Below are 13,218 nucleotides of genomic sequence, written 5' to 3'. Positions count from 1 at the left end.
ATATATGCACATACATATGCATGTATGTGTTTATATACAATATACTTCATGATAGAAGACTCAAGAAGGACGGGGATGCAGAAATCTTGACTCTCTTTAAGTATTTGCTATCTCTCATATAAGTGTCAAAGTGATGGCTGGATGACCACTAACTGCTGATATTGCAGTAAGATAATGGTTGAGCTAGATGACCTCTGAGTTCCCTTCAAACTCCAGGATTCTGGAGGCAGGTAGGACAGAATGCTGGACCTAGAGTCAAGAAGACCTGAGTTCAAATCAGGCCTCAGATACTTATTAGCTATTTGACCTTGGGCAAATCACTTAATCTCTCTTTGCTTTAGTTTCCTCAACTGTAAAATGGGGATAATAATATCTACCTCTATGGTTGTTGTAAGAACAAAATGAAATAATATTTGTAAATTGCTTAGCACGGTTCCTGGCACATAGTAGGTACTTTATTTTTATTTGAAGGATTAGACTTGTTCTGTTTTGTACCAGAGGACAAAACCAGGGACACTATGTGGAAATTGCAAAGAAGTAAATTTAGACTTGATTTCAGGAAAAATTTCTTCATTATTTGAGCTGTCCAGAAGTAGAATGGGTTACCTCTAGGAGTTGGTAGGTTACTTTTCCATAGAAGTCTCCAATCAGGGACTGGATGACCACTTATTAGGTATGCTATTTGTATTTTTTGTTGAGGACCTGAGTTCAAATCTGGCCTCAGACACTTGACACTTATTAGCTGTGTGACCCTGGGCAAGTCACTTAACCCCAATTGCCTCACCCCAAAAAAAAAAGAGAGAGAATGGCCACTGAAGTCTCTTCCAACTCTAGACTTCAGTAATTTTTTTACTATTATTTTTTTTTCATTGTAACAAACTTTTATTTTATTTTTTTTCCAGTTACATGTAAGGGTAGTTTTCAACATTCATTTTCATAAGATTTAGAGTTCCAAATTTTTCTCCCTCCCTCCCTTTCCTCCCCCCTCCACAAGACAGCAACCAATCTGATATAGGTTATACAAGTGCTCTTTTTATCAGTTCTTTCTATGGGAGTGGATAGTACGCTTCATCATTAGTCCCTTGGGATTGTCTTGGATCATTGCACTGCTGAGAGTAGTTAAGTCATTCACAATTACTCGTCAGACAATACTGCTGTCACTGTGCACACTGTCCTCCCAGCTCTGCTCACTTCACTATACATCAGTTCATGTGAGTCTTTCCAGGTTTTTCTGGGATCATCCTGTTTCTCATTTCCTAGAGCACAATACCATTCCACTAAAATCATATACCACAGCTTCTTCAGTCATTCCTCAACTGATGGACATTCCCTTGATTCTCAATTCTTAGCCACCACAAAGAGTTGCTATAAATATTTTTTGTACAATTTTCCCCCTTTTCTCTTTTTCATGATTACTATTATTGTTTCCCTCCATCCTATTCCCTTCCCTATGATATTTATTCTATTATATATCTTTTTTCACCCTATCCCTCTTCAAAAGGGATTTACTTCTGTCTGTCCCCTCCCCCAATCTGCCCTCTCTTCTTTTACCCTCTCTCTTTATCCCCCTCCCCTCCTATTTCCCTGCTGGGTTAGAGACATTACTCCAGCCAATTGAGTGTGTATGTTATTCCTTCCTTGAGCCAATTCTGATGAGACTGAGAACTTTGAGCCAATTCTGATGAGTGTTAGGCTCACTTACTGCCCAGATTAAATAGATTATTCCACCCAATTGGGCGTGTGTGTTAATCCCTCCTTGAGGCAGCTCTGATGAGTTTAAGGTCTTTGAGTCTATTCTGATGAGTATAAAATTCATTTACTGCCCTGCTCCTCCCCCATCGCTTCACCCCACTCAATAAGCCCTTTCCTGTTTCTTTCATATGGGATTTCACCCCATGCTACCTCTGCCCTTTCCCCTCCCCCAGTGAATTCCTCTCACCCCTCAATTTTACCATAAAGATGTCATCATGGGGCAGCTAGGTGACGCAGTGGACAAAGCATCCACCCTGGACCCAGGGGAACCCCAGCCAAAACGCGGCCTCAGACACAAGATAGTCACCCACTGCACGACCCCAGGCATGTTTCCCAAATCCAATTTTTTATGGTTCTCTAGGGTCTTGTATTTGAAAGTCAAATTTGCCATTTATTTCAGGTCTTTTCATCATGAATATCTAAAAATCCTCTTTTTCATTGAGTTCCCATTTTTTCCTCTGAAAGATTATGCTGAGTTTTGCTGGGTAGTTGATTCTTGGTTGTAATCCCATTTCCTTTGCCATTTGGAATATTATATTCCATGTCCTCTGGTCCTTTAATGTAGAAGCTGCTAGATCTTGTGCTATCCTGACTGGGGCTTTACAGTACTTGAATTCTTTCTTTTTGGCAGCTTGCAATGTTTTCTTCTTGACCTGAGAGCTCTAGAATTTGGCTATAATATTCCTAGGAGTTTTCCTTTTGGGATGTCTTTTTTTTTTTTTTTTAGTGAGGCAGTTGGGGTTAAGTGACTTGCCCAGGGTCACACAGCTAGTAAGTGTTAAGTGTCAGAGGCCGGATTTGAACTCAGGTCCTCCTGAGTCCAGGGCTGGTGCTTTATCCACTGCGCCACCTAGCCGCCCCCTTTTGGGATCTCTTTCAGGAGGTGATTGGTGGATTCTTTCAATTTCTATTTTACCTTTTGCTTCTAGAATATCAGGGCAATTTTCCCTGACAGTTTCTTGGAAGATGATGTCTAAGCTCTTTCCTTGATCATGGTTTTTAGGTAGACCCACAATTTTCAGAGTATCTCTCCTGGACCTATTTTCCAGGTCAGCAGTTTTTCCAAGAAGATATTTCGTATTGCCCTCTATTTTTTTATTTATTTGGATTTGCTTTATTGTATCTTGGTTTTTCATAAAGTTACTAGCTTCCATTTGTTCAATCCTAATTCTTAGGGAACTATTTTTGTCAAAGAGCTTTTTTATCTCCTTTTCCATTTGGCCAATTTGACTTTTCAAGCTGTTGACTTTTTTCTCATGTCTTTCCTGCATCACCCTCATTTCTCTTTCCATTTTTTCCTCTACCTCTCTAACTTTATCTTCAAAGTCCTTTTTGAGTGTTTCCATGGCCTGAGACCAATTCATATTTTTCTTGGAAGCTTTAGATATAGGGGCCCTGACGTTGACATCTTCCTCTGAGGATGCACCTCGATCTTCCTTGTCACTAATGAAACTTTCTATTGTCCTCCCCTTTCTCTGTCTGCTCATCTTGCCTTTCTTCTACTTGACTTTTAGTTCCTTAAAGTGGGGCACTTGTTTCCACACTGAAGTATCCCAAGCTTCAGAAGTCCCAGGTGGTATGATTTAAGGAGAATCACGTTCTTCACTCACCTGGCCTGTTCCAACTTGCTAATCAACCAGCTTTATGTGTTGTGGTTGTCAGCTCTGACAAGCCTGTGCCCCTCCCCAACCTGGGCCACTGCTACTCAAGCCTACCTCCTGGTTCCCAGCAGGGGTGAAAAACCCAAGTTCTGCCTCAGCACCAACATAGACCCCTGCAATCTCCTCTCTGCCAAGGGCTCAGCCCTCTCACCAAACTGTGAGCTTAGTTCCAGACGACACTGGCGCTGCAGCTGATTCAGAGGCTCTGCGAGGGTCTCTTTCTTTAGCGAGGCCTTCCTGGGACTGGATCTGTGTCAGGGTGACTGTGGGGTTGGGCTCCACTCCTGTCTCAGCACAACAGCTCCTTCCTTCTGACCTTCCAAGGTGTACTTGGTTGGAAGATGATTTTAGTACAGTTTTCTGTGGCTTTTCCTCCTCCAGGAATTGTCCTATGGCATTATTTGGATGTTTTTTGAAGTGATCGTGTCATGAGTTTGAGAGCTCACTGCCTTTCCTCTGCCATCTTGGCTCCCTCAGTAATTCTTTTCTTTTTTCTTTTTTTTTTTTTTTTTGGTGGGGCAATGAGGGTTAAGTGACTTGCCCTCCCTCCCTCAGTAATTCTTTAAAGAATTTGGATGTCTCTTGGACCTTGGTCATGTTGGGATAAATTATTCTTTATAGATTCCAGTGGGAAGTCACATAGGGGAAGTAAGAGGCAGATAGCTTTTGTCAAGAAGGATGATTTCGGGGCAGCTAGGTGGTTCAGCCCTGGATTCAGGAGGACCTGAGTTCAAATCCGGCCTCAGACACTTGACACTTACTAGCTGTGTGACCCTGGGCAGGTCACTTAACCCTTATTGCCCCCCCCCCTGCCAAATAAAGTCAATTCAAATCAATTTAGTTCAATAAACATTTATTAAGCAACTATTGAGGGTACCTTATGATAGGTATGAGGGAATACAAAGACAAATACCAAAAGAGCCCTTGCCTCAAGAAAGTTAGCTTTTACTGGAGTATTTACTCCCATTGGGATTATTACTGTCAAGCTGACATTCACATTTGGGCCTAAGAATAGAGAAATTGAGTGTGTCGTCATAGAACCACAGAATCGTAGATTTGGAATATAACTTAGAGGTCATCTATCTCAACTGTTTATCCTTCTGCAGCATCACCACTTAGTGGTCATTCAACCCTTTATTTGGACACTTAGATAGGAAACTTATGACCTTTCAAGGCAATCCATGCTATTTCTAAATGGTTCTAATTATTAGGAAATTTTTCCTTAAACGCATTCTATACATTTTTTGTGCTTTACAAGAGTTTAAATTGCTTCTTCTGATATGTCACATTGTACCTGCCTTTTAAAAACTCCTATAAATGTAAAACATTACTCAAACACAATTATTAAGATATGCTGGAGAATTCTAAAGATTCTGAACAGCTTATAGAAAATAGAATTTATATAAAGATTCAATAATGAAGTTACCAAATGCGTATTTGGGGTAACATTTACAAATATTTTTGGACGAACATGAAATTGGACTGATGATTTGTGTGTGTAAAATTCATCTTATATTTACCACTCTGAGACTTCTATCCAACTTAATATAATAGAATCAAAATGAAGCTAGATGTGGAAAAGGGATATTTATTCATTAAACAGTAAGTAGTTATCATTCATATTGCTAGAATAGACAACTTGTATATATTTATTTTCTGCTTAAAAATGGTGTTTTTTGGTGACATTTATGTTCCAGAAAATCAGAAGAAGAATATGAGCAAGAAGAAGAAAGAAGGAGAAATAAACAGGTACGTGCAATGTGTTTAATGTCAAAAAAGACCATCATTTTTACTAATAAGTATGTCTGAATTTTATATTTAATATAAATAATTTTGGGGGGATATACCAGAATAATTTATCTACAAGATTTCTATTTTTTTCTCAGAGAGCGTTGATATTCATGTGTAATTTTCATTTTTGTAGAACTAGTTTAATTGACAACCCATTTACAAAATCTTTTACTTAAATAATTGGTCTCATTTTTTGCCATTTTCAGAGGGTAACATTTTAGACGTGCTCTTTGGCGGGGTTGGGGGGGGGCAGGAGCAATTAGTAAAGGCATCTTATTTTACACATATTTCTTCACTGAAAAAAATACACATATGGCTGTCTATACATATATTCATATGCATGTACATGCATATACATGGAGGCATGATTTGATTCCTGGAATATCTATGTAAGAGGATAGATTATGATGACATTCTACTATGGAAATTCTCACATGGGACTTTCTGATGTTTTAGACCAGAAATTTATTACCTTTTTTGTGTCATGGACTTCTTTGGCAGTCCTGAAATTTATGTTCCCTTTCTTGGAGTTATATTTTTAAATGCATGAATTAAAATACATAGGATTGCAAAGGAAACCAATCATATTGAAATGCAACTATCAAAATTTAAAAATAAAATTTGAAAATAAGTTCACTGAGCTCAGAAGCCCTGTTTTAAATGTGCTTTTTAATGCTAAACTAAAAAAATGAGAACAGAATTCTTTATTTCCCATCATTATATATTGATGTGAATATTGATGTACATTTTGCAATATGAGTCAGTAATAAAGTATGATTTGGTGGGGTGTAGAGGACAGGGAAGTGGGAAAGGGCTATAGTAACAATTCTGTAGGAGGTTTGCTTTTGCATGTTTTGAGAGGCCCCAGTTCCTTTGTTGTCTGGCTGGGCAGGCTGGAACATATTCGTGAATATTCAGGCACGCAGGGAATTTGTCAGTAAGTAGTAGAATGTTCTGTTTGTTCTCTGTCAGGCATCATTTGGTAAACATTATTATTTTTTTAATCCTTCTTTTCCCAAGTATTTTGGGCTTTGTAGATGTTGGTTTACATTACTTAAATTTTTGGTACCCCTTGTGTCATCTGAACAGTGGCTATGGTAAACTCACTTTTAATATCAGAAACAGGGGCAGCTAGGTGGCACAGTGGATAAAGCACTGGCCCTGGATTCAGGAGGACCTGAGTTCAAATGCGATCTCAGACACTTAACACTTACTAGCTGTGTGACCCTGGGCAAGTCACTTAACCCCAATTGCCTCACCAAAAAAAAAAGAAAGGAAGGAAGGAAGGAAGGAAGAAAGAAAGAAAGAAAGAAAGAAAGAAAGAAAGAAAGAAAGAAAGAAAGAAAGAAAGAAAGAAAGAAAGAAAGAAAGAAAGAAAGAAAGAAAGAAAGAAAGAAAGAAAGAAAGAAAGAAAGAAAGAAAGAAAGAAAGAAAGAAAGAAAGAAAGAAAGAAAGAAAGAAAGAAAGAAAGAAAGAAAGAAAGAAAGAAAGAAAGAAAGAAAGAAAAAGAAAGAAAGAAAGGAAGGAAGAAAGAAAAAGAAAAAGAAAGAAATATCAGAAACAAAAACTTCTTGTGTGGTTAAATACATGAACTCAATTTTGGTTGTAAAGTAGGTGATTGGGGGCAGCTAGGTGGCACAGCGGATAACACACTGGCCCTGGATTCAGGAGTATCTTGAGTTCAAATGTGGCCTCAGACACTTGACACTTACTAGCTATGTGACCCTGGGCAAGTCACTTAACCCCCGTTGCCCCGCAAAAAGCAACAGGAACCCCCAAAAGAACCCAAAAAACCAAACCAAAACAAAACAAAAATAAAGTCAGTGATTAGAATAAGGTTAGGACCCCTCTCCCTTGTGTGGTATCACTTGTGTTAAACTGACTGACAGAACCTGGATCTTATATTCCTATGCAGTTCCTGTGGTTTGGAGACAAGAAAATGAGCACTCAGTAGATTGCTATTTTTGCTTAGTGTATATGTTAGTGATACCTACAAATATAAACACAAGGGGCAGCTAGGTGGTATAGTGGATAAAACACTGGCCCTGGATTCAGGAGTACCTGAATTCAAATCCGGCCTCAGACACATGACACTTACTAGCTGTGTGACCCTGGGCAAGTCACTTAACCCCCATTGCCCCACCCCCCCCAAATCATCAGCTATAAGATCTGTCTTACATAATGAAGAACTACCTCTAACAAAACTTGGAATTTGAATGAAAAAAGAAGGACCTGATGATTCAGATTATAGCAGTGAGGCTTAGAGGACATGGTAAGAAAATAGTGAGGTGATATTCTTATTTGCAGTAACCTTTCCATCAGCAGAGCCTCATTTAAGAATAACACAAGTGTGCCTAAATGACCTTGTTCATGATTTTACTTTAACCAAAAGTCATGGTGAACTTTTAGCTTCTAGAGCTAAAGGATGGACTCTTATGTAAGAGGGGGCACCAAATGAAATTTCTCGAGAAGCATTAAGGATAAGTGTTCTTGATGCATCTTTAAGGAACCTGACAGTGATTGTTCTTTGACCAGGGTTATGTCTTGGGTATACTAAATATTGTTGCTTTATACATGAATGGGACAGAAGAAAAGGCAAAACCAGGATGTTCAGGAACATTTACCCCAAAATAAAGAAATGATTGAAGATAGAAGGGGGAAAAATATGGTAAATCAGCCACTGGTTAGTCTTAAAAAATTTTCATACTACTATTATACAATAACATGAAAATAACAATTTTTGTCAATCTGATGTGTTAAAATGATACAGGTTTTCTTTGAAATATAAATTTCTATGAATTAATGAGGCTAATAACACAAAAGGAATATTTGTGGATCTTTAAATAATGGAAATGATGAAAGTTGAATATTTTGAAGAAATGTTGAATGAAAATGAAGGAACTGAATGTAATTCATTTTTCTTTCTTTCTTTCTTTTTTTTTTTGGGTGAGGCAATTGGGGTTAAGTGACTTGCCCAAGGTCACACAGCTAGTAAGTGTTAAGTGTCTGAGGCCAGATTTGAACTCAGGTACTCCTGAATCCAGGGCTGGTGTTCTATCCACTGCACCATCTAGCTGACCCAAATGTAATTCATTTTTAAAAGTGACCAAATACTTTCCAGGAAACTACAAGGGAAAAAATGACTGAGAAATTACCAGTGAACTTCTCAAAGCCAAGAAAGTTATGGGATATAATGATTTACTCAAGAGCTGTTTCTTGCATTCACATTTAGACTTCTTCCTGGAAAACCTAGGTGTTATCATTAATGAATATGGAAAACACTTTCATCAAGAGTGGTCCACAGAAGATGTGGGAAAATTGAGACCCTAATGTACTGCTGTTGGAGCTGCTAACTGATCCATTCATTGTAGAAAGCAATTTGGAACTCTGCCCAAAGGGAGATCAAACTGTGCATACATACCATTTGATCTAGGAATATCACTAGTAGGTCTGTATCCCAGAGATCATGAAAATGGGGAAAGAACCAACGTGTACAAAAATATTTATAGCAGCTCTCTTTGTGATGGCAGAGAATGATGAGGATGTCCATCAATTGGGGAGTGGCTGAACAAGTTGTCATATATGAATGTAATAGAATACTATTGTGCTATAAGAAATGATGAAAAAGCAGATTTCAGAAAAACCTGGAAAGACTTACATGAACTGATGCTGAGTAAAGTGAGCAGTACCAGAAGAACATTGAATACAGTAAGAGTTATACTGTGTGATGATCAACTGTGATAGACATATCATAGATCTCTTCTCAGCAATACAGTGATCCAAGACAATTCCAATTATGATGAAAAAATGCATCCAGAGAAATAACTGATGGGAGTCTGAATGCAGATCAAAACATACTGTTTTCACCTTTTTTATGTTTTTTTTTTCATGTTTTTTCCCTTGTATTCTGTTTTTTCTTCCACAACATAGTGTGGAAATGTGCGGAAGAAAAAAAAATAAGAGTACTCCACAGTGGAACAGTGATGTCAAGTAGAGTCCAAACAATTCTGACTGACACTTGGATGCTGCAAAGGGATGTTCTGCAGGTAGAATAGTACAGGAAATCAGCAGTAGTTATATCTTAGGAAAGTTAGGGACATTTTTGTTTAGAAAAAAATAAGATTTAAAAAATATATAAAACATCCCCATGACAGTAGTGGGTGATAGACAAAATCTGAAACAGTATTTGAAATCAGCATAAAAACACTATAATATTAATCCCTATAGATCTGACAGAAAAAAACCACTTTTTGTTGGTTTTGTCCAGAAATAGAACATGTTCTGTTTTAGGAGACGAACCAAAGATCCATTTGTTAGATCTTAGAAAACCTCAAGTATTTAGAGTAGTGATTTATAGATGCTCTCAAGTAAAAAACCAAAACAAAACACTTTTATTTAGGTTTCCTCTGTGTGCAGCTATCATTTCTAGGGCTTTTGCTTTCTCAGTTTATTTCTTAGGTACCCTGGGAATATAACAGTGATGGTGCCATAAAAAATAAGAATGTCAGGCATAAATAGTGGAAGAGCTAGTTACCTTCTCAAAATCACCACAATAGATTCTGAAATGTTAGTAATGGCTTATAGACTTTTATTTTTTATTTATTTATTGGGGGGGGGATTTGCAGGGCAATGGGGGTTAAGTGACTTGCCCAGGGTCACACAGCTAGTAAGTGTCAAGTGTCTGAGGCAGGATTTGAACTCAGGTACTCCTGAATCCAGAGCCAGTGCTTTATCCACTGCGCCACCTAGCCGCCCCGTGGCTTATAGACTTTTAAGAAATTATTTGCTCTTTAGCTATTCAACAAACAACAAACAGTTGTTTTACATTATAAATGGATTTTATTTAAATTTACTCTTATTAATTGCCATTATTATTAACATTAATTATTAAGTTTTCAGATTCTAAAAGAGAAGATCCCTCAGGATATTCACGTGAAGCTGCAAAAATGAAAAAATCTCTAGGAGATGATCCAAATTTTGTTCTAGCATCTTCAGGTAAGATTAGCCTGTACTTAATTTAATAATCAGGTTAGCCTTTCCAGAGAATGTCAGGCTTAATTTTTCCAGCCACCTGATCACTTGCTATCAGTCAGTCATTATTCTTTATTAAATACTGACTATGTGCCAGAAACTGTGCTTTGAGGATACACATAAAGGTAAAAGACAGTCCCTTGTCTTAAGGAGCTCACAGTTGAATGGTGGAAGGTAAGTAAACAACCATGTACCCACAGGCTATATATGGGAGGAGCTACAGGTAATCAGCAAGGGGAAGGTCTAGCATTAAAGTAAATGAGAAGTGGCATCTTCCAGAAGGTGAGATTTTAGCTGAGAATTGAAGCCAGAGAATTTCAGACACAGGGAGCAGCCAAGAAAAATTTGCTGAATTGAGAGATTGATGGAGCGTCCTGTGCAAGGAAGCCAGTGCCATTGGATTGCAGAGTCTGTGGAAGATGTAAGATGTAAGGTGTAAGATGTGTAAGATGACTAGAAAGGTAGTGGGGGTTGGGGGTGGGGGTTATGCTAGGTTATGGAGGGCCTTAAAAGCCAGAGGATTTTATATTTGATCCTGGAGGCAATAGGGGGCCACTCGGGTTGATTGAATGGGGGTGACATGGTTACATTGATTTTTTAGAAAGATCAGTTTGACAGCTGAGTGTAGGATGAATTGGAGTAGGGGCTGGGGGCTGGGAAGAGGACTTGAGACAAGTAGGCCAAATAGTCTTTTTCAGTAGTTCAGGTGAGGATCTGAAGTAGGATGCTGACAGTGACAGAGAACAGGAGAGGTGTATATAAGAGATTTTATGAATGTAGAAATGATAGTACTTGGCAACTGATTAGACATGACGGGCGAGAGAAAGTGAGGAGATGAGGATGACACCAAATTGTCAGCTTAGATGGGGGGAGATAGTGGTACCCTTCATATTCTTGTTTTTTGTTTTTTTGTTTTTTTAGGCAATGGGGGTTAAGTGACTTGCCCAGGGTCACACAGCTAGTAAGTGTCAAGTGTCTGAGGCCGGATTTGAACTCAGGTACTCCTGAATCCAGGGCCAGTGCTTTAACCACTGTGCCATCTAGCTGCCCCCAATATTCTTGTGAATGGAAAGTTAGGAAATGAGGATGGTGTAGGGGGATAAAATAATGAGTTCAATTTTGGACACGTTGAGCTTAAAATGTTTATGAGATATCCAGTTCAAGATGTCATATAAATAGTTGGAGACTGGATGTCAGAAGAAAGTTTAGGACTGGACAAATAAGTTTGAAAATTGTCTATTTAGAGATGATGGCTAATCTATGCTAGCTGACAAGATCACCAAGTGAAATAGTAGTGAGGGAGAAGACACACCTTTGGGGAAATACCATGTTATGATCTGAGTGAAGGTCCAGCAGTGGAGACTGAAATGGAGTGGTCAAACAGGTGGGTGTCACAAAAGCCTAGAGGTTCAAGGAGAAGAGGATGCAGAGGTATCAAGAAGGATGAGGGGGCAGCTAGGTGGCGCAGTGGATAGAGCACCGGCCCTGGATTCAGAAGGACCTGAATAAAAATCCGGCCTCAGACACTTAACAATTACTGGCTGTGTGACCCTGGGCAAGTCACTTAACCCCAATTGCCTCACCAAAAAAAAAAGGATGAGGACTGAGAAAAAGCCATTAGATTTGGTAATTAAAAGATAACTTTGGAGAGAGCAGTTTCAGTTGAATGGTGAGTTTGGAAGTCAGATTTAAGAAGAGAATGAGAGGAAAGGAATTGGAGGAACTGATCATAGATGCCACAGGTGAGGGTTTTTTGAGGATGGGGGTGATGGGAGGGGGGGCATATTTGTAAGCAATAGGGAAACATTCAGTAAACAACAGATTAGTGAAAGCAATTGGATAATAAAGGGGACAATTAGCTAGAGAAGACATAGAATGGAGTCATTTGTGCATGTAGAGGAATTTGCCTTGGCAAGGAGAAGGGTTTCTTCATGTTGGGGTGGAGGAGGAGAAAATGAGAGGGAGGTACCTGAGTGGTGTGAGATGAGGGGAGAAGAGGGAGCTCTCTGTAAATGGTTTCAGTTTTTCAAGTAAAATATGAAGTGAGGTTTTACAACTGAGAGGGTTGGGAGGGGAGAGCATGAGAGGTTTAAGGACAGATGAAAAGGCTTGAGAAAGGGTCTTCAGGGAGGTATTGTCTTAGAGCAGTGAGGGTCCATTTGAGATTAGGTATCATAACTTTGTAGTGGACTCAGGCAGTAGGGCTTTGTGATTTCCCTCCAGCATGGTTTAGTAGCATATGAATAGGATTGAAGGCAGTAGATGGTAGGAGTAATTTAAGGTTGAGGCTTGGCAGGGAATGATCTTTGGGATAAGGAAGCCCGGTACTCAAGGAAAGAGGCCAGCAGATATGTCAATTCATCCAGGGGTCAAAAATGGGAAAAGAGAAAAGTTTAGTCAGTGCAGTGGTGATGGTCTCCAAAAAGAAACAGAGAGGTCGAATGATTGGAGCTGTGGTTAGAATGAAGAATAGCTCTGGGGGTTGTAAGGCAAAGGGAGAGGCAGAATATCATTTGTGGGTGATGACAAGATAGAAAGATTGCTGTGGTCCAGTGGGGTAAGTATGTCACAAGAAATGAGAAGGTAGAAGAACGGGGAGGTTAGGGAGCTTGAGAGAGTATGAGTATGTATGTTCCTTTGTATGACGGCAGGAGTTGCGGAGGAAAGAGAGAGTGAGCATGGCGCTGAACTCATTGAAGGAGGAATGAGAGTGCTCTGGACACCTACAGACAATAGCCACCAGAGTCTTGATTGAGGGGCGTATATAGATTGAATGAACCTCAAAGAAAAGAGGTTACTGAGTGATGATGGCAGAGGGAGAACCTGGAAGTGGCCCTGGAAAGCAAGGAGTATTCCAGCTCCCCTACCATGATCACTGAGTTGTGGGTTGGAGAGAGATTTTGAGAGGGTGGATGGGTAGGCTGGAACGGGATCACCTGTTTCATCAGGGAGGAAGCCAGGTCTATGTGAGTACAAGATGAAA

The 13,218-nt window shown here is 39.3% G+C and overlaps 1 protein-coding gene across 2 annotated transcripts in view; it reads left to right on the top strand.

Moving 5' to 3' along the window:
• The window catches only part of CFAP36 (cilia and flagella associated protein 36), a 119,421-nt gene that overhangs the window by 93,361 nt on the left and 12,842 nt on the right, over positions 1–13,218 (top strand). For both annotated transcript variants that reach the window (XM_043987264.1, XM_043987263.1), the window contains exons 6-7: positions 5,111–5,162; positions 10,097–10,199. In XM_043987264.1, coding sequence (XP_043843199.1) covers positions 5,111–5,162; positions 10,097–10,199 — 155 coding nt within the window. The remainder of the gene's footprint in view (positions 1–5,110; positions 5,163–10,096; positions 10,200–13,218) is intronic.

This window comes from Dromiciops gliroides, chromosome 2 (genome assembly GCF_019393635.1).
Source record: "Dromiciops gliroides isolate mDroGli1 chromosome 2, mDroGli1.pri, whole genome shotgun sequence".
Classification (NCBI taxonomy): Eukaryota; Metazoa; Chordata; class Mammalia; order Microbiotheria; family Microbiotheriidae; genus Dromiciops; species Dromiciops gliroides.
This window is presented reverse-complemented; position numbering and strand designations above follow the sequence as displayed.